A 23,204-nucleotide genomic window follows, 5' to 3' on the forward strand; every position below is an offset into this window, starting at 1 on the left:
AGGTTTTCTGGCTCCAGGGGCTGGAAAAACTTAGATGATTACAATAAATGTTGAAAAAACTGAAAAAAAAAACAAATTTTATCAAAAGATTGCTCAAATTCGTGATGATAAAATGTTGAAAAACTATTCAATTACCACCAGAAACTAAGCAGCAACCTATCGGTAAACCTTAATGAGGTTTTCTGACCCCTGAGGTTGAAAAACCCTGAATAATGACAATAGTTTTCAAAAAAATTGAAAACAGTTGCAAATTATTGATTAAAAAATGCTAAAATTAATGCTGTTAATGTATTGAAAAAGTGTCCATTACGTCTAAAAACAATGCACTAACCTGTTATCAAACTCTAGAGGAGGTTTCTCTGCTATTTAGACTAGAGAAACCTCTCAAAAAACAAAAAATTTTCAAAAAAACGTGAAAATTGCAATTTTTTAAATACAATTATTCGTAATGTTAAAATCTTGAAAAACGCTCCATTACTTCTAGAAACTATACAGTAACCTTATATCAAACGCTGCAGGAAGTTCCTTTGCTGTTGAGGCTGGATAAACCTAAAAAATGACAAACAAATTCAAACTTGAAAAGTGCAAGTTTTTTTTAATAAATCGATAAAACTTGAGATAGTAAAATTATGAAAACTATTCCATGGCCAATAAAAAATTTTCAGTAAAAAATCTTAAAATCCTTTTGAGGTTTTCTGGCTCCAGGGGCTGGAAAAACTTAGATGATTACAATAAATGTTGAAAAAACTGAAAAAAAGCAAATTTTATCAAACGATTGATAAATACTGGAGATAATAAAAACTGAAAACCATTCAATTACCACCAGAAACTATGCAGCAGCCTATACTAAAGCCCTTAAGGAGGTTTTCTGACCCCTGAGGCTGAAAATCCTGAATAATAACAAGTTTGATTTTTTGAAATAAAAATTTTAAAAACAATGCTGTTAATCTATTGAAAGAGAGTCCATTACATCGAAAAACAATGCAGTAACCTGTTATCAAACTTTATAGGAGGGTTCTCTTTAGTCTAGATAAACTGCTAAAAAATCACAAAAACTTTCGAAAAACGTGAATTTTTTAAATGCAATTATGCGGGATGTTAAAATCTTGAAAAACATTCCATTACATCTAGAAACTATACAGTAACCTTATATCAAACGCTAGAGGAAGTTAATTTGCTCTTGAGGCTGGATAAACCTAAAGAAATGACAAAAAATTCAAACTGGAAAACTGCAAAATTTATTATTAAATCAATAAGCCTTGAGATAGTAAAATATTGAAATCTACTCCATGAGCAAAAAAAGTATTTCAGTAATCTACCCTTAAACACTATAGGACGTTTTCGGGTTCATAGGGCTGCAATATTTAGATAAGGACAGTGAATAATGAAAAAGTTGGAAAGAAATTGCAAGTTTTATCAAAATCTTGCTTAGATTTGTGATCATAAAATGTTGAAAACGATTCCATTGCCACCAGAAACTATGCAGCTATCTTTATCAATTTTTGAACCTTTGGTAAGAAAAACTCTGAGCAATGAATATAAGTGACAAACAACTGAAAAAACTTGCAGGGTTCTCAAAAAATGCACAAAATTGTGATGTAAAAATCTTGAGGCTGGATAAACATAAAAAAGGACAAAGTTTGATGCTTTCCTTTTACATCTAGATACTACACAATAACCTGTTTAAGAATCCTAGAGTAGCTTCTTTAGCTCTTGAGGCTGGTTAAACCTAAAAATGCCAAAGCTTTTCAAAGAACTTGAAAACAAAATGCAAATTTTATTAAAAAAAATCAATGAAAATTGTGATATTGAAAACTATTCAATGGCCAATAAAAGTTTTTCAATAGATTATTATCAAACGCTTAAGGAAGATTCATGGCCCTGGTTAGGGAAAAATTTGAATAATGACAATAAATGACAAAAAAAATCTGAAAAATTTGCAAGTTTTGTCAAAAAATGCTAAAATTCGCAATGTTAAAATGTTGAAACTATTCTATTAGCACTAGAAACTATGCAGTAACCTATTGACAAACCCTAGAGTAGGTTCCTTGACGTCTAGGGTTGATAAAACTCAAAAATCATAAAAATTTTCAAATAATTGAAAAAAAAATGAAAATTAGTATAAATTTCCGTGTTTTTAGCGAGCAATTGTTCGTCAGTAGATAGCCTAGGGGGGCTGATGGGGGCAACAGTGGGATGGGAAGGGGCGGGAGCAACAGCGCGGTGGGGGTTGGGGGCAGTAGTTGTGGGATCAACAGTTGGGGGTCTTCAGCCTCTAAGAACTGCCCTTCACACCGTAAGTATATGTCTCCAAAACAGTTTGAGCTGAAGCAGAGCTGAAAGTCAAAGGCGTCAGACGAACATTTGATCAAGCGACAAATAGCATAAAAAAGTCTGACGGCACTTATATAATTGCTACAAATTTCGCTTGAGAGCAAAAAATGATCTTATAGTTGATAATCGATCAATTCCGCAAGAAAAATCCTCTTAAGGAGAGCACAATTTGATGTTATTCAAAAAAAACTTATTGATGTGATCAGCAAGTTTATTTTTTCGAGCTTTGCAGAATAATAAAGTAAGGAAAAAACGAGAGTTCGAAAACAAAACTATAAAAGAATATGGTTTAAATCAGGAGTGCCGCTTTACTAATCACTATTTTTCTTATAAGCTATGAAAACAAGTAACTCCGCAGACGCGATGAAATTTGAAAAGACAGGTAACAAAAGAATTTCACGAAAAAATTTTTTTTGGAGTGAGAACAATTGAAAACACTAAAAAAACAACAAGAAGTGAATGAAAAAGTCACCTGAGAGGTCAACTTTGTTCCAGAAGTGAAGCGCCAAGCGGTCAAGCAAAAAAATTGCAAGTCCAGTTCAGTTGACTGGAAAATTGTCAAACAAAACTCAGCATTAGACCATTGGAAATTTTATACATACCCAAAAAACTGCAGGAAAATAATCACAGCATTGGAAAATCCCTCCGGATTGAAAAAAGGAAAAGAAATCAAAATTGGCTTTTGTTCAAAAAAACTTTTAAAGTGCGAAATGTTCTATTTCAAATCGCAGTTGGACATACTCATCTCTACCCTATTGCGAGGATACAGGGGCTAGCATCAAAACCAATAAGCAATAGAGATTGCAAAACCAATAAGCAATAAAGATTGCAAAACTCGCTCCACTAAGAGCGAAAAATGACGTCACACATGCAATTTAGTTGAATTTGCATGAACGAATGAACAAAAAGTGGCTGTGACGTCATATGGTCGTAACAAAAATCATGACGACGAAATAAAAAAACATAGCAGGACAAGTCCTGACGTACAATTCAAAGAATTTTCATTGACTAAACAGAAAACTAGACCTAGAACGGACTATGAATGGATTGGAAAAACCATTTAGAAAAAAATCCGATCTAAAAAATCGAAAAAACTAAAAATCAAAGTGAAATTGCCGCATGTGAACAAAAAACCACTAGCGAGAAAGCGAATTTTTGTTCAAACACCGTTTTCTCGCTCTACTTTAAAGTTAGAGCAAAAAAATTTCACGCCGCCAAAATCACTCGCTTTTTCGCTCCACTTCCTGTTTCGGCGCGACCAAAATCATTACTCCAATTTGACTTCAAAAACCATGAAAATGTGTGAACAGATCTTAAAAAAAAGACAGCGACCCAATACAATTCAAATTCTTTGAATTGTAAAAAACCAAGAGAAGGCCAATAATAGCCCCAGCTATCGCTGTGCGGCTATTAAAAACACTTGTGATGAGCATCCATATTTCAATTTTTCAAGTTATCCTCAAAGGGCGGCAGTAAATAAGACCAAATCGGTTCTTGATCCTTTTTAAAGTATGTGCATCCTGATTTCGAATAATTTTGATCAAGTTGAACAGATGTCATGTCGCTTTAATCTTTTTTTCTAGAAATTACAGCAACCCATTTTCCATCGGTTTTCAACCGAAACATTTGAAACTAAAGAAAACTAAAATGGGACTCATTTTGATCAAAATTACCATTGAATTGAACACTGCGGCGATAAAAAAACACAGAAATACCTCTGCTGGAGAACATGGCTGAAGAAGTTTTTCCCTGTACAGTTGGATCAATTTCTAACACGATTGATCCACTTTCGGACACATCACTCATATCCAAAGCATCCCTCATGTAGTAGTCACTTCTCGCCTCATCTCTGATACTGTTATTATCTCTTGTCGACTTTTCGGACGATTTTTTCGTTGATTTCGCCATCTGTGTTGAAGCTGTCGACTTTGACTTCTGATCTCTACAGTACACAAATAAATATGTAGACAGCTCTTTATATAGGTTCCGTGACTCTGATGAAATCACTGAGAAAAACTAGCAGTAATCGAGATCAGTGAGAGATATAGACCAGAACTTCGAAGTGGCTTTGACATATAGTCACGCAACCTTGCTCAACATACGCAATTTGCACGTTTTAAAACACCAGCAGTTTTAAAATCTGGCACTGCTGCGCAGATCTGGCTTTTTAAAATTACAGCATGCGCGCGTTTCATGCACCGCTGGATAATTTACAGTCGCTTTTTCCTAGGAAACTCATCTTAAAAGTAATCTGAAAGAGGGTTCGTTTCTCCAGAAATCTCCATAATCTGTTTTCTAATAGCCTTTGCCGAGACACAAAAATGGTTGCCAATTCAATGCTGAGAAAGCTCATTCGGAATTTGTTCTTTGGGGACACACACGGGAGAGATCCATTTTCTGTCAGACCATGCAAAGCGAGCGCACGATGCACGTGGGCTGAATGCGCTTGAAGGTCGCTTCGGCATGGAACTCAAATTGGGAAAAAAGCCGTAGAGCGCCGAAAACTAGCCAAATTATTCGGCTATTTTGAATGAATCCTACATTCAGCTGTTGTAATAACATTACAAAAATTTTATTTTGATTGCAGACGGCCTTGACATCTCTTACCTGTTTGGAAATTGTTCAGTGCCGGTTGTACTTTCTTCATTGGGCATAGTAGCTGCTTGAATAATGCTTGTTGAGGATATAGAGCCTGACTTTGACAATTTAGGGCTCTCTAGAGCTCTTCCAAGAATGCGGGATACCAAGTCCTTATTTGCCGGTGCTCCAGCTATCATTATGGCTTTCACCTGCAAAAGTTTTTCACTCGCTGAACATCCGAAATGAATGCATTTATGGAGACTACGGCCTAGCATTAGAGAAAAAACGATACAATTCCACGGAGCTATAAAAATGATCATAGAGAAGTGAACAGGACTGGTTCCAAAATCATCCTTGTTTGTAATACAATAATTTTTGTAATACAATTTTTTTTATCAATGCAGACATATCTCTTCGGCGAAATAGGATAGTAAGAAAATATAGTAGGATTAATGCAGAGTGGGGGCTGAAAACCGTATCTGCCATAAAAGGTTTCTCATTTCAGAAAGTTTAAGCCCCAAAAATGCTTCAAAAATGAATTTTTCTTAAAACTCCGATAACCCTCAGATGTAACCGTTAAAATTTTGTAATAAAATTGATTGAACATTTGATTCCTTTGAAAAGGAAACGTTTTGCAACTTGTAATTTTTCTGAACTTTTCTTCTCGGTAGAATGGACAATATATACTAATGAGATATGTTATCAAAATTACAGAATTTAAAATTTAAAGGGCCCTAATTCCATTCCCCCAAATCGGCAGAGGCATTAATCACTCGGCCTTGTCATCGACTCACTGACAACCGATTTTGTTTGAAAAACAAACTTTATTTCGGAGTGAGAGCAATTAAAACCAATCAAAAATTAAAAATCACTTGAAAAGTCAAGGATCTTTCTAGAATAAAAACGAGAAGATTCAAGAGAAACATACCCGAAGAAACTGCCGCCATAGAATCCGATAACCAAGATTGGGGTTGAAAGAAGAAACTGTTGAAAAAAATGATTTTTGTGCACAAACAATATTAAAATGCAAACTTTTTGATGTGGCTTTAGAACCGAACAGACTCCTGTTTCATAGTGAGATGACACAAGGGCTAGTATTAAAACCAAGTAGGATTAGAGATGGTAGCCAAGAACAAAATTTGAGTAACGGGTATCTAATTTTGGGCTTTATGGGTTTATCTGGTTTCTATTTCTGATTTCGTTTTTTTTTGATACTGACTCTGTTCATTTTGATTTGCTTTGCTGAGCAACTGGTGTATATAACACTTTTTGAAGACAATTGAGAGAAGAGTGAAACTAGTCTGGAGACGTCCAAAAAGATTCTCGCTAACCGTCAACAAGCTGTGAACTAGGGTAAAGCGGAAACTCATAGAACGACGAAAGGAAAAACATAGCAGGACAAGTCCTAAAACACGATCCAAATTGAATGCAGAACTGACAACTAAAGTTGCGGACCAGGAGATCATTTGAACAATCCCAGTCAGAAAGACTAAATCTCCAAAATTGAGAAACTAGCACGATGACCCAAATTAAACAAAGAATCTTCGCTAAAATTCTTGATACTTTTACCCTGAAGATCAAATATGATACAATTCAACATACATATCAAACCACGCACAAGCCTTGACAGATTATTGGTTATCCACTAACTGTACAAAAACTGAAGAAAATTGACGAATGCTTCAAAAAACTGAAAAGAGATAAATAAAGTTAAAAAATGTTTAAAGCCGGTTTTTTTGTCTCTGGAGTTCTCTCACGTAATCTAGCTGCAAGACTTAAGAATATTTTGTTGGCCAGTAAAGATCGTTAAACTCAGAAAATGACAAAAAACTTCAAAAATTTCAAAAACAAATTTCATTATCTCAAACAAACAATTGATGAAACTCGTGTTATTAAAAGAATGATAACCAATCCATTACCTCTAGCAAATATGCAATAACTTTTAATCAAACCCTAGAAAATTTTCCTGGACCCATGTTGCCAAAAAATTCAAAAAATTCAAACATTTTCAAAATTACTTGAAAAAATTGTAAGTTTTAGTACAAAACTATTAAAATTTGTTGTATTAAGAAATTTGAATCAATTCCATTGCCACCAGAAACCATGCAGTAACCTATTACCAAACCTTAGATGAGATTCTTTGGCTCTTGAGCCTGTAGACATCAAAATAAAACTTATATTAGAAAATTTCTAGAACATGTGATATTAAAATAATGAAAACCATTCTATGACCAATAAAATGTTTTCAGTAACCTACTATCAAACCCTATAGGAGGTGTATTGGCTCTTGCGGCAAGAAAATTTTATATAGAGTCAATAAGTTTCATTTTAATAAATTGAAAATAATTGGATGTTTTTATCGAAATTTTTCTGAAAATCACGGAGCTAAAATGTTGAAATCCATTCTTCTACTACTAAAAACTATTCAATAGCCTATTATCAATCCTTAGAGATGGTTCCTTGACACCCAGGGCTGATAGAACTCAAAACAAAACCGACTTACGTCGATTTGCTCTCAAACGACCGTCGAGTGGTTGGCCTCGTCATTAGCTAGCAACGGTTTAGTGAAGCTGGCTTTCGCTTGATTCGACTCTGCATTTTTTAGTTTTCTAGCCTTGTAGGTAAACAAATCAAAGAGAAAACTGATATTTTAAAAACTTGCATTATTTTGCAAAAAAAGCTTTCAAATTTGGCAGTGAACACGTTCAAAACTAATTTTGTCGCTTGAGTTATGACACGTAAACAACGTGCAAGAATTTAAAAGCTTCGTTGGCGAGTAATGATCGTTGAACTCAGAAAGAACAAAAATTTTGAAAACGATCGCAAAATTTTTTCTGCTAAAACTCAGGATATTAAAACCTTCTAAACCGTTTTATTGTCTCAAGAGACTATCCAGCATCTTTATTTCAATCTTTAAAAAGTTTCACTCGCTCAAAAAAATCCAAAAACTTGGTACATTATAATAATTTTCCTTAAATTTTAAAATTAAATAAAGTTTATCAAAAAATTGCTTAAACTGGAGTAATTAAAATATTGATAACCATTCCAGTAACTCTAAAAGCTATGAGACCTTTTATCATCAAGCCATGGAGGATGTCCCTATTATCCTTGTGCCGGAAAAAATGATAAAAAAGAATTAAAAAACTTGAAAAAAATGAGATTTTTTTTGGAAAAATTACTGAAATTAAAATCTTGGAAAATATTCAAGTACTTCTAGAAGCAATGAAGTAACCTATAATCAACTCTAGAGGAGGTTTTGTGGCTCTTGTGGCTGGAGAAGACTAAAAATGACAAAAAAAATTCAAAAAAACCTGAAAAAAAGTGCACGCTGCATAAAAAACTGATGAAAATTGCCAAAATAAAATTTGAAAACTAATCTATGACCACAAAAAGTTGCCCAGTAACCTATTATCAAACCCTTACGGAGATTTTTTGTTAGGCTGAAAAATCTGTTTATTGACAATAACTGTCATAAAATAGAAAAAAACAATTGAAAGTTTTGCAAAAAAATATGCTAAAATTTGTGGCTAAAATTTGTGGTAGGCTAAAATCATTCTAATCATTTTTTTACGTTTACAAACTATACAGTAACCTATTTCCAAACCCTAGAAGAGGTTTCGTGGCTTTTGAGGGTGGAAAAATCTATAAACCGAAGAAAAATTTCAAAAAATTTGAAAAAATTGCAAGTTCAATAAACAAAAATTGCTAAAATTTGTCACATTATAAAACTGAAAGCTATTCCGTGGCAAATGAATTTTTTCAGTAACTTATTATCAAACCCTCAGGGACGTTTTTTGGCCACTGCGTCTAGAAATATGTGAACAATGAAAAGTAAATCTCAAAAAATTGAAAAAATTTGCACATTTTGTTAAAAAGATGCTAAACTTCGTGATGTTAAAATGCTGAAACCATTCCATTACTACTAAAAACTATGCGGTTACCTATTATTATAACCTAGAGTATGTGCCTTGACACCTTGGGCTGAAAAAACTCAAAAAATGACAAAAATTTTAAAAAAAGCTTGATTAAAATTGTATAAAACAAAATTGTATAAAGTTGCGTGTTTTTAGCGAGCGGTTGTCCGTCAGTAGCTAGAAAGAGGGGTGATGCACCGAGGGCTGAGAAGAGGGGGTTTGGGGGAGTGGGTGGGCAACAGTGGGTTGGGGTGGGGCAATATTGGAGGGGGGTCAACAGTGGAGTGGTCTTCAGCCTCTGAGAACCGCCCTTCACACGATAAGTATAAGTCTCCGGAAAATTTTGAGCTAAAACAGAGCTGAAAAGCTCTAACAGCACTTAATGCCCGCTGGGTGCTACCGGTTTATCCGTTTTTGAGGACAAAAAGTGAAAAGCGTCAGACGTAAAATCGGTCAAGCGAAAAATCGTATAAAAAAGACCGACAGGACTAATATAATTGCAACAAACGTTGTTTGAGAACCTTCAAAAATCACAAGATGTTTAAAAAACTTGAAGAAAATATCTTTAAAATTAGTATAAATTTGCGGGTTTTTCCTTAGAGTACCAAAACATATAGCTCTTAAAAGGCTCAAAAAATTTTAATTATCTCTCGCAAAAGACATTTATCAAATTTTACAGATCTCAATTTTAGAGTGATCCCACAAAAAAATTAAAAAACTACAAAAAATGCAACGTTTTGGGCTCGAAAACTCCTAAAAGTGACCTTTTAACCTTAAACTGCGGCCATTCCAGTAGCTTCACCACACTAAGGACTTGAAGGCCTACTAAACACGGCTAGGGGCCTCTAGTGAACTCAATACCCGCTGAGTTTTACCTGTTTATCTCAATTTTAAAGCTGAAAGTAATGAAAAAATTTGTGGAACTATCTTACAAAAAAGACAGAGCACCAATACACCAATACAATCCAATGCTTGGATTGTAAAAAGACAGAGCGGCTTAAAAATGGTTACGAAGTATTGCCACTCGTTTTCCTGAAACGCCAAATTTTCGAAATTTGCTTTTTCGCACTTTGGCCACGTCAATGACAAAATCTTGGCCCGATTTGCTTTGAAAACGATCTAATTTGAAAAGATATTTGACTCAATAAGGGCTTCTTTCCCTTTCTTAGTGGCCTGAAAAAACCAACAACCTCTTGATCCTTCACTTCGACAATCATGAGACACTTGATCGAGTAGAGTATCTGCATGACAGTGTCGTTGGGCAAAACTCTCAACATAGCTCCCACCACATCAACGACATCATCAGTCTTCCAATCACGTAGAGACTAAACAGGTGAACAAAGACCAACAATATATGAGTGAAAAGTGTAAGATGAAGTTCTTACAAAAATTTGAACCCTTTCATAAGTAAAAGGAAATGATTATTAGTTCCTATTTTATATCGAACGGTTCAAATAATAACTTTGATGAAAATAAAAAGTTGCCAAACAACAATATGGCTAAACTAATTTGTTGATTAAAATTTCAGGTATCACAACATGTATTTTGTAATAGCTGTAATCCATTTTTGGTAGTTACCGCAAAAAGAAGATCATAGTCTATATCCTCTTTGGATTTCGCCGCCATCAGTTCATAGGTGGTCATGACATGCTTTACCGATTTTGAGGTGTCAGATTGTGTTGTTGTACCCAGGAACAAACTCATTTTTGAGGCCGGTGTATCTTCTGTTGAAGTTTGGGACGTCTGAGTTTCATGTGAATCGATAGAAGTGGTCTCTTTTTCGTCTGTTTAACAAACAATTTCATATGGTCTGATGTGGATTTAAAAAAGTTCAAGGGGCTTCTGATTTGCTCAGGCAGAGATTTGCGTTCGACCAACTGTAAATTTGTCCAATTTCAAAGCAATAAAGCCTAACGCCTCAAGTTTGGCGAAATGCTCTTAAACGACTAGCAACCGGTTGGCTTCGTGAGTAGCTCAGTTGGGATCTTAAAATGCGAGATAATTATTGACTGAGAGATCCCGAAAGGAGTAGAAAAAGAAGAGGGCTGGGGACCTAATAAGGGTGGGGGTTGAAGGGGACTAATTCTTCAAACGCCGTCCTTCATTCTAGATATTTTATATCCTCTTGCAGATTCGGTGATTCGTACATTTGGAGTCTAGCAGTGATTCCAGAGCACAGCTCACAATAGAAAAAAAATTACTTGCAGGCTGCCAGAAAACAGGCTGCACATAAAAGCGACAAACAGGAGCAAAAACTAGGATACATTGGAAATTTGAAAAAAAAAATTGTATCAAAAACTTAAAAAAATAGCTCAATTTCCTGAAACTTTTTGTTCACAAAACCAAAATTATGCCGTTAGAAATTAGGCATTAACCCATGCAGAGGCTTTAAATTTTTTTTGGCCCCTAGAGATCAAAAACTTCGAAAAAGGGCAAAAAATTAAAAAAAAAAATTAAATTAAAAAGAAAAATTGCAAACTTAATCGACATTGTTCTCGGGTTGACCTTTCTTGGCAACCATATCCAAGAACCATATATGGTCCCATACAGGCCATACAACATTTTCTTATATGATCTTGCTATGGTTGCCACGATCTCCATATATGATTCTTATATGGCATCCAAGAATCCAATATGGTCATTTGTGCGTTCATTCAACGCCCATACAAAGCTTATGCAGCAGTTCCAGCTTTAAACGCTTTACACGACTCATGGCATATTGGTACCATATATGGTTTTATATGGTCCATATATGGCTCTTATATGGTCCATATATAGTTCTTATATGGTCCATATAAGGTTCTTATCTGGTCCATATATGGTTCTTAAATGTTTCTTACATGGTTCACATATGATTTCGACATGTTTCTTACATGGTTATTACATGGTCAATACATGGTCATTACAACAAACGTTCGTGGATAGTTACATGGTTCTTACGTGATCCATATATGCTTCTTACATGGTTCATATATGGTTCCGACATGTTTATTACCTGGTCCATACATGGTTATTACATGGTCCACACAATGTTATTACAACCAGACTTATGTGATTAGTTACATTGTTGTTACATGATCCATATATGGTTCTTACATGTTTCTTTGATGGCTTATATATGGTTCCGACATGTTTTTTACATGATCCAAACATGGTTATTACATGGTCCATACAAGGTTGTAACAACAACACCTTTGTGATTAGTTATATGATTCTTACATGATCCATAAATGGTTCTTACAAGATTCATACATAGTTCTTCTATTGCTAAGATCTTGGTATTATTACCTCAAAAACTATTACAAAAACTATACAAATTTTAAATAGTTTCCAGTAACCTATCTTCATGCCCATAAACGTTTCAGTAGTCATTAAAGATTGAAAACTTGAAAAAGACCATAATTGCTTTTCTTCAAAATCGAAACAATCAAATCGAAATAGGAAAAACCTAAAAATTCGGTGCAATTCGTGAATAATTATATATTAAAAACTAGTCCATTACCATTAGAAACTATGCAGCAAACATTTTCAATCCCTAGAGTAATTTTGTAGCCTCTGAAGATTAGAAACGACATAAGTTTCAAGAATGCCACAGAACTTTTTTAAAACTCGTGATTTACCCAATAACAGTAAAATATTCATTTTCCCCGAGCAGTAAAAAAAACTTGCAACAATGCCAAAACTTTCAAACAATTTAAAAATGAGTATCATTTTGAATGTTTAAGTTTGCTTTCAAGCGTATAGCTCAGAAGTTGGACATAAAAAGACAATACGTATTGCAGAAGACCTCCGTCAATTTTCAAAAACGTCAATTAGGACTTATCAAACAAAACACTCAAGAAATTATCAGGGAGCGTGAAAAAAATCTTTCACCAATTTCGGTCCAAATCCTTCTGAAAAAAATTGCACCTTGAATGTTGGATTTCCCGGCAATTTCAGAATTTTTCTTTCTTTCTATTCCAAAAAAATTCACATAGTCAATCCCAACAAATTTTACTGCACCTTAAAGATCAATTAACAAAGCAAAAGTTTTTACAAACTAATGATTTTGTTTAGAGATTGCAAACAATTTTGAAGTAGCAAAAATTTGTGATTTTAATGTATTCATGAACTTGTCTCCAGAAACTATAAAGCAACTCAAATTCAAGTTCGATAAAAATTTACTGGCCCATAAAGATGGACGAAATTAAAAAATGATAAAAATTTTCAGAAAGTTCGAATTTAAAATCGCAAATTTCATCAAAAGTTTTCTAAATTTCGTGGAATTAAAATCATGACACCATTAAACATACCCGGCAGATTGCCGGAAAATAGCCGCCGTTGATTCCAATAAGCATGATTGGGATTGAACGAATAGAATATACTGAAAAAAAATATTTTTGTACAAAAATATGTTTTAAGTCCGATTTAATTTGATGGCATTTCGTAGTTGAACATACTTCTGTTTCTTAGAGAGAGGCTACAGGGGCTACTATCAACACCAATAAGCATTAGAGGTGGTAACTAAGACTTAATGGAACGACGTTCAAATAGCGGGCATCTAAAATTGGGCTTTATGGGTTTATCCTTTTTCTATTTCTGACTTCAATTTTTTATACCGACTCTGTTCATTTTGAATTGCTTTGCTTAGCAACTGATGTTCACATTCACTTTTAGCAGAATGAGAGAAGAGAGAAACTAGCCTAGAGAAGTCAAAAAGATTTCACGCAAAATGTCGAAAAAGCGGCAAAATGGTAAAGCGAAAAAAAGTTTGACGAAGTAAAAAACATAGCAGGACAAGTCCTGACGTACAATTCAAAGAATTTTCATTGACTAAACAGAAAAACTAGACCTAGAATGGACTATGAGTGAATTGACAAAACGATTTTAAAAAAATCAGATCAAAGATAAGAAAAAAAAACAAAAAATCAATGTCAAAATGCCGCATGTGAACAAAAAAACTACTAGAGAGAAATGAAAATTTCATTCAAACAAAAAACTAGGCCTAGAATGAGCTGTGAATGGATTGGGAAAACCATTTAGAAAAAAAATCCGATCCAAAAAATTGAAAAAACAGTAAAAATCAGAGTGATATTGCCGCATGTGAACAAAAAACAACTACCGAGAAACCGAATTTTTGTTCAAACACCATTTTCGCACTCCACTTTAAATTTAGAGCGGAGAAAATTCACGCCGCAAAACCACTCGCTTTTTCGCTCCATTTCCTGTTTCGGCGTGACCAAAATCACTACTCCAATTTGACTTCAAAAACCATGAAAATGTGTGAACAGATCTTAAAAAAAAGACAGCGCTCTAATACAATTCAAATTCTTTGAATTGTAAAAACAATACGAGCGCAATAATAGCCGGCTGAGAAGATGAGGGCGGCTATTAAACATTAAAATCATGACAACTTAAAAGTATCAATAAAAGCTGAGAAAAATCAGTTTTATACTGCGCGGTTAACGCTGCATTAGCCAAACAAAAAATAACAAAATTACCCTAGGAAAGACAATAACCATTTTTGCAAACAACTATTGAGGACTAATAAATTAAAACTTCAAAATTCAAGATTCAACTTAAAAATGGCAATATTTTGACCTCAAACAGCCCCAAAAATGACCTTTCAAGTTTGAGTCATTGCTCTCTTGGCAGTTACACCCCTCACCTAAAGCCAAGCAACTCACTACTAATCCAAGCTATCTGCCTGAAATAAAACCTGTTGCCCACTGGGAGTTAGCTGTTTGTCCCGTTTTGAAAGATACACTCAGCTATAAAAATGCCGTATGCGACTCGAAGAGGAAATTTGACCCTCCTTACTGACTAACTGAATGTAAATTTTTATACGAAACATGTTCGAACGATAACTGGAAAAAGAACATGTGAAAACTAAATTAAGAAAACTTAAAGCTTCCGACTCTAAAAAAGTAATGAGAAACACTACTACGGCTTTTTGATACACGAAGTTTGCAGCAAACCTAAACCTGTTGAAGGACAATACACGAATAATTGTTTTATAAAAAAGAAAAACCAGGAAAGGGGGTACAAAGAGAAATTCAAAAAAGTGTTTTACGGAAAAACAAAACGCAAATTTACTACCAATATTCTGGGATAATTATTCAATTACAGTTTGCGGTCACACTATCAGTCGTCCAACCAACAGTTGTCAATATTAAATAACAGTTGTAATATGCAAAGAATACAGAATATTAAAACATAGCTGGCAGATTGCCAGAAAATAGCCGCAATAGATTCGTAGATCGGCAGTCTAAAAAAACAGTAAAAAAGACAGACCAAAAAAATTCGTCTTTTCATTGAAGCCTGATCTGTTATATTTTGATCAAAAATCTGTATAAGTTATTGCTGCCTCTATTATCTGATCTCAATTAACCTTCATTTAGAGTGACACACACCATTTTGACCTTATCTCTTTGAATTAAAGTAAATAAAAGTCAATTTCAAAGTGAGGAATTCATTTTTGAGAGTGAGGTAAGTCAAGTGTAACCAGAAATTTAATAAAGTAATTGAACAAAAAAAACGCGCTCCACTAAGAGCGAAAAATGACGTCACACATATGCGATTCAGTTGAAATTGCATGAACGAATGAACAAAAAGTGGCTGTGACGTCATATGGTCGTAACAAAAATCATGACGACGAAATAAAAAACATAGCAGGAAAACTCCTGACGTACAATTCAAAGAATTTTCATTAACTAAGCAATAAACGACTTTTAACGGACTATGAGTGAATTGGAAAAACCATCTCTAAAAAAATCAGAAAAGAAAAATTAAAAAAAAAAAACAAAAAATTGGTGTAGAAATGCCGCATTTGAACAAAACACCACTAGCGAGAAATGAAAAGTTGGTTCACACAACAAACTAGGCCTAGAATGAGCTATTAATGGATTGGGAAAACCCTTTAGAAGAAACCCGATCCAAAAAAATTGAAAAAACAGTAAAAATCAAAGTGAAATTGCTGCATGGGAACAAAAAACCACTAGCGAGAAAGCGAATTGTTGTTCATACACCATTTTCTCACTCTACTTTAAAATTAGAGCGAAAAAATTTTACGCCGCAAAACCACTCGCTTTTTCGCTCCACTTCGTGTTTCGGCGTGACCAAAATCACTACTCCAATTTGACTTCAAAAATCATGAAAATGTGTGAACAGATCTTAAAAAAAAGACAGCGCCCCAATACAATTCAAACTCTCTGAATTGTAAAAAAAACCTAGAGAAAGCCAATAATAGCCCCAGCTATCGCTGTGCGGTTATTAAACAATAGAAATAAATAGTTTTAATAATTTCTATTTATAAATATTTAAATAGACTGCGATAAGTCATGTATGATCAAAAATCTGATCACGCAAACGACCAAAAAGTTTCGGCTAAATTGAGAAATGATGTCACTCGCGTTAATGCGTTAGCTAGAGGAAAAGTCATTCAGAAAATTGACTTTCTCAGCTTTGCTGTGTGAACAAAGTTGAAACGAAAAAGGAGCATCAGGCGACGATACAAAAAAATTAGCACGGTAAATCCTAGAATACAATCGAAAAAAATAGAATGACAAAATTGGCACTGCCAATTCTGACCACCATTTCAATTGAGCAATACACGCCAAAAAGATAACCCATCTCAAATGTTGGGAAAACAAAATAATGAAACAAATAAAATATCATTGCTTGCAGATTCACAGACTATAACCGCAATAGCTTTGTAGATCTGCAGTCTCAAAAAAATGTAAAAAAGACAGATCAAAAAAAATTCCTCTTTTCATTGAAGGCTGATCTGTTATATTTTGATCAAAAAATCTGTATAAGTTTTTGCTGCCTCTTCTAGCTGATATCAATTAACCTTCATTTAGAGTGACACACACCCATTTGACCTTATCTCTTTGAATTAAAGTAAATAAAAGTCAATTTCAAAGTGAGGAAGTCATTTTTGAGAGTGAGGTAAGTCAAGTGTAATCAGAAATTTAATAACGTAATTGAACAAAACAAACGCGCTCCACTATGAGCGAAAAATGACGTCACACATATGCGATTCAGTTGAAATTGCATGAACGAATGAACAAAATGTGGCTGTGACGCCATATGGTCGTAACAAAAATCATGACGACGAAATAAAAAACATAGCAGGAAATCTCCTGACGTACAATTCAAAGAATTTTCATTGACTAAGCAATGAACGACTTTTAATGGACTATGAGTGAATTGGAAAAACCATTTCAAAAAAAAATCAGATAAAAAATTAAAAAAAAAAACAGAAAATCGGTGTCGAAATGCCGCATTTGAACAAAACACCACTAGCGAGAAATGAAAATTTGGTTCACACAAAAAACTAGGCCTAGAATGAGCTATTAATGGATTGGGAAAACCCTTTAGAAGAAATCCGATCCAAAAGAAGCGAAAAAACGTTAAAAATCAAAATGAAATTGCCGCATGTGAACAAAAAAACCACTAGCGAGAAAGCGAATTTTTGTTCAAACACCATTTTCTCACTCTAGTTTAAAATTAGAGCTAAAAAATTTTACGCCGCAAACCACTCGCTTTTTTGCTCCACTTCGTGTTTCGGCGTGACCAAAATCACTACTCCAATTTGACTTCAAAAATCATGAAAATGTGTGAACAGATCTTAAAAAAAAGACAGCGCCCCAATACAATTCAAACTCTCTGAATTGTAAAAAAACCAAGAGAAGGCTAATAATAGCCACAGCTATCGGTGTGCGGTTATTAAACAATAGAAATAATTAGTTTTAATAATTTCTATTTATAAATATTTAAATAGACTGCGATAAGTCATATTTGATCAAACATCAAATCACGCAAAGGACCAAAAAGTTTCGGCTAAAGTGAGAAATGACGTCACTCGCGTTAATGCGTTAGCTAGAGGAAAAAGTCATTCAGAAGCTTGATTTCCTCAGCTTTGCTCTGTGAACAAAGTTGAAACGAAAAAGGAGCATCAGGCGACGATACAAAAAAATTAGCACGGTAAATCCTAGAATACAATCGAAAAAAATAGAATGACAAAATTGGCACTGCCAATTCTGACCACCATTTCAATTGAGCAATACACTCCAAAAAGATAACCCATCTCAAATGTTGGGAAAACAAAATAATGAAACAAATAAAATATCATAGCTTGCAGATTGACAGATTATAACCGCAATAGCTTTGTAGATCTGCAGTCTCAAAAAAATGTAAAAAAGACAGACTGAAAAAATTTGTCTTTTCATTGAAGGCTGATATGTTATATTTTAGTTAAAAATCTGTATAAGTTTTTGCTGCCTCTATTAGCAGCTCTCAAATAACCTTCATTTAGGTTGACAAACGCTCATTTGTCCTTATCTCTTTCAATTAAAGTAAATAAAACTCAATTTCAACGGGGAAATCATTTTTGAGATTGAGGTAAGTCAATAGTGACCAAAAAATGTAATCAAACGATTGAACAAAAAAACTCGCTCCAATAAGAGCGAAAAATGACGTCACGCGCACACTTCAGTTGAAATTGCTTGAACGAATGAAAAAAAAGCAGATCTGAAGTGGTTTTGACGTCATATGGTTGTATTGAAAAATCGCGACGACGCAATAAAAAAACCAAGAGAAGGCCAATAATAGCCCCAGCTACCGCTTTGCGGCTATTAAAAACAATTATTTCTAAAACTCTTGAACGCTTTACCAAAATTTAAATGTACCCCCATGCAAGCCTTGAAAAGGTTTTGTTGGTCACTTTAAATCAAAAAAATTGAGTATTCTGACATATAATTCAAAACTTAAAATTGCAAAACTTATTAAAAGTTTCTAATTTTTGCGTCTCGAACCTGCCCAGTAATCCAAATGAAAGAACCTAAAAAATTTCATCAGCCTTTACGGACCAATACGCTCAGAAAATGGCAAAAATTATTAAAATATTTAAAAGCGCTCATTCAAGCAAAAACGGGTGAAAACGTCTCACAAACATAGGTTGCAGTTTGCCAGAATATAGCAGGAACGACTTCGTAGATCTGCAGTTTTAATAAATCAGTGAAAGAAACAATTCAAAAAGAAACTGTTGTTTTAAAATGTTGAGATCGTTTTTTGTTTAAAATTCTGTTTAGCTTAAGCTGCTTCTAACAGTTGCCTTCAAAGACACTTAAATTAGAAGGACACACATTTACTTGACATTTTCTCTTTGAATTACTAAAAATTACGTTCTATTTCAAATTTACGAAATCATTTATGAGAGTGCGGTCAGTCACGTGTGGTCAAAAATTAATCAATGGAAAAAACGAAAATAACTTTCTCCAATAAGAGTGAAAATTGATTTCACGCTCACATTTTAGTTAAAATTGAAAGAACGAATGAACAAAAAGCAGTTTTGAAGTGATTGTGCCATATGGTTCTAACATAATTTTTTATCGACGAAATAAAAAATAACAACAAATTTCCAGCTTTATAGTTCCATATAGGTAATAGACTGCCACAAAATAACCGCGATAGCTTCGTACATCCTATGTTTCAAAACGATAGTAAAAACAGACAAAAAATACCTTTCATTAAGTGCTGATAGGGTAAATTTTATTTACGAATATGTATAACATATTGCTGCTTCTATTAAATGGTCTGAAAAAATTTTCAATTAGAGTGAAACATAGTCACTTGACCTTATTTCTGGTTATCAAAAGTCAAAATGACAGTGAGGAAGTCCTTCGAGAGTGAGGTAAGTCACATCTGATCACAAACTTCATCACAAAAAATGAACAAACACCTCCTTGAAGTGTGACAACTGACGTTATGCACACAATTCAGTTGGAATTGCATGAACGAATGAACAAAAAACAAAATTGATGTGATTGTGCCGTCATTTGGTGGCAACAATAATCTTGCATAGCTGGCAGATTGTCAGAAAATACCCGCGATAGCATCATAGATCTGCAGTCTCAAAATCATAGTAAGAAATGGACCAAAAATTGTCTTTTCATTAAATGCAGATACAATATAATCCGATTAAAAGCAGTGTAATTTATTGCTACTTCTGTTAGCCGCTCTTAAATTAGAATGACAGGTTTTAAATTAGAGCAACAGAGCGTCAACCTTAAATTAGAGCGACACATTTATATAAGCATATCTCTTTGCATCAAAGGAAAAAAGGTCAATTTGAGAGAAAAAAGTCAACTTTAGGAGCAAAGTTAGTCTAGATACCAATAATTAATCATGCAAAAGGATAAAAGAACGCGCTTCATTAAGAGTTCAAAATGACTTCACTTATGCAATTCAGTTGAAATTGCATGAAGGAATGAACACAAATCAAAATTGAAGTGATTTTGCCGTCATATGGTCATGAACATGATGAAAAAGAAAAAAAACACAGCAGGCAGATTGTCAGAAAAGACCCAGAACACCTTCGTAGATCTGCATTCTCAAAAAGATATTGAAGAAACAGACCGAAAAAGAAATTTATTTGCTATACCTGAGATGTCGTATTGTGATTACGAATCTGTTTAATTTTTTGCTGCTGCTGTTAGCTAGTAGAGAAATTAACGACTTTGTCGAAGTATTTGTCAGAAATCAAAAAAGGTCGAAAACTAAAGAAATTGGCAACAATCAGTATCTGTATCGTTGCGTTAAGATAAGAGACCCTCAAAACTACATGCCATTTAACAGCAGCATATGCTATAAATTCAGAAATTGTAATTTAGCTTACAGTAGGTCTAAAAAGTTTGTTACTTTGGAGACTCGCCGGTAAGACCACAATAGTAACAACAACAAAATAACTAAATGATAAATTTTCATCTTTTTTGAAAAGAAAGTGCCAACGTGATGAAACCTCTGTTGAGAACTCAAGCGACTACTTACATCTGATTATTGATAATTAATACGAAAACAAACATGTATTTCCTGAGACTAATAATAAGACAATAATACGACTAAATTTTGTAAAATGCAAAAGGTCGCTAATACTTTTTAAAAACAAAAAAAACAAGAAGTTACAGAGAGCAGCAGCTACGTACTGAAGGACTCAATTTAACTAAACACCACAACTGCAGCCTGTGACAAATAATAAGATAATAATACGACTAAATTTCGAAAAATGCAAAGGTTCGCTAATAATTTTTAAAAAACAAAAGAATTAAGAAGTCTCAGAGAGCAGCAGATACTTACTGAAGTACTCAACTCCACTAAGCACCACAACTGCAGCTGATGAGATCTGACATGACATGAGGTAATAAGATAGCAATAAATACAAAAAAATTCTATTAAAGTTCTGAACGATGTTAAATGATAACACAACCAAAAGTGCGACAAATGCTCCAAATGTCTAAAATTCAACAAATATTTATGAGAATAAATAGTATCAAACTGAAGAAAAACCTTAGTCACGAAGCATTACTTAGAGTCCTATATGCCTCATTAGCCAACAGTGAGACCGGTCAATAATAATACTAAGTGATAAGGCAACAGAAGTATCAATATTAAATGGGCAAAAATCAATTATTGCAAATACTTTAGGACATTAAATTGTGTCAGAATCATAGAAAGCAATAACTGCCCGCTGATGAATCCAAGCAATTGCAAATAGGCAAAAATTGGATACTTCTGTATCATAGGTGGAAAAAAATCGCTCTCATAATCCGAAGATTTGTCCGAATGCCGATTTGTTACTCAACATTGATGGCACTCTGAATAAAAAATCACGCCTCAACCCTGCTCGCTTTTTCTCTCCCTTTAGTATCCCAGTGTGATTAAAATCAAAACTCTATTTTGACTTCTCACTGAGTGGCCAGATCTTAAAAAAAGACAGCAAGCCAACACAACCCAAATACATTGAATTGTAAAATAAACCAGGAGAAGGCAAATTTTAGCTTCTGCTATTGCTTCTCGGCGAGTAAAACGGAGAGAGCACCACTTAAATTCAAATTCCTTGCAGTGTAAAACCAAAAGCACCGCAATATAGAGTGTAAAACCAAAAGCACCGCCCAGCTTACAGTTTTGCAGAACAACTCACATACTTCGAAAAAGTCACGTGCGATAAAAAAAATTCTGCTCGTTCAGCGAAACTCTGTCAAAAAACTCATTAACAGAAAGTCACTCTCGCTTCTCTCTGCTATTCAATTCGTTCAACCTTTGACCTAACACTTACTTTTCCCATGGGGCGTTGACTTTTACATACTGGATTCTTGAATTGTAAAAAAAACAGAGCACCTTTACAACTCAATTCTTGGTTGGCAAATAAACTACGAGCGCAACAGCCGGCTGAAAAATTGAGGGTGGCCATTGAAAAGCCTAAGAAAATATGGCCGAAAAAATGGCTTAATTATACGGTTCAACCTTGACTGTCATGAGATGAGGAGTGTTGACTCTTCTCCGATTTATGATGTTCTGAAGCCTGAGTGGGACCTGTACTGCTCTTGCTCTTCCCACTATCTTTCTTTTTCCCAATACTATTACCAACATCAGCAGGCACATCTTCGGCTACACTCCTTTGTTCTATTGCATTCCGTAAGCTATCAGTCAAACTGTGACCTCCATCATCAGCAGCAAGCACTGCACTCTGTGTAACTGGATTCTCCTGTCCAGATGCTTTTTCTTCATCACCACTATACTCCTCACTCAGCTCCGGTTCAACCTAATACAGCATTTTAGACACAAAAACCGCCATGATTGAAACAAAATTGACGAAGTTGACAATAAAACTACCTCTAAATACCCTAGTCATGAGTGAATTTAAAACTTGCCAGAATCTTTGTGAGCTGATTCAAAACTTCTTGCAAGAATCTTACAAGATAGCAATCAAGGCAAAAACATAAAACAACCGAATAAACGTCAGAAGAATTGCTCTCGAACGACTACTGGGAGCTCTAATCAATTGCAGCCTGCTTCAGTTGGGGGGGGGGGGGAGCCTAAATGAGACTAAGAAGTTCAATAGTGGGCTTCAAATAAACATAAACCGACAAATGAAGAATTGCTCTTGAACGACATCGGAAGAATTGCTCTTGAACGACAGGCGAGGCAATTTATTTCATGGTCTTTAGTATAGATCAATTTTTCTTTATGGGTGCAAAAAACTCGATCCCACCGCGATTGGAACCACTGCCCTCCCGATCCATGGCCACCCGCACTAACCACTCCGCTACGCGTCACTTAATTTTACTATGCTGCAACCGATTTTATATTAGCAACTTCGAAGCACTAGATATGACTCAAAAATGATGAACGAAAGCGTGAAAAAGTCACTTGAGAAGTCAAAGAATGTTCTAGAAGAAAAGCGCAAAATTGTCAAGTGAAAAATTTGCATAAAAAAAGGCACACACGTTTACAATAATTGCTAAGAACTGCGTTCAAGAGCAATTAACCACATTAGAGGTTAACATATACCACTAGGAAGATTTAAAGTAAAAATTGGCACCAGTTTCGGCGCAC

At 34.4% G+C, this 23,204-nt stretch overlaps 1 protein-coding gene across 1 annotated transcript in view; it reads right to left on the bottom strand.

The window, feature by feature from the left end:
• Positions 1-23,204, bottom strand: part of LOC142338395 (uncharacterized) — a 239,615-nt gene that overhangs the window by 37,569 nt on the left and 178,842 nt on the right. Inside the window, exons 14-18 of the mRNA XM_075388151.1 lie at positions 22,113-22,410; positions 10,407-10,612; positions 10,019-10,153; positions 4,942-5,123; positions 4,050-4,276 (exon numbers count right to left, since the gene is read on the bottom strand). Of these exons, the coding sequence (XP_075244266.1) occupies positions 4,050-4,276; positions 4,942-5,123; positions 10,019-10,153; positions 10,407-10,612; positions 22,113-22,410 (1,048 nt within the window). The remainder of the gene's footprint in view (positions 1-4,049; positions 4,277-4,941; positions 5,124-10,018; positions 10,154-10,406; positions 10,613-22,112; positions 22,411-23,204) is intronic.

This window comes from Convolutriloba macropyga, chromosome 4 (genome assembly GCF_964194025.1).
Source record: "Convolutriloba macropyga chromosome 4, txConMacr16.3, whole genome shotgun sequence".
NCBI lineage: Eukaryota > Metazoa > Xenacoelomorpha > Acoela > Convolutidae > Convolutriloba > Convolutriloba macropyga.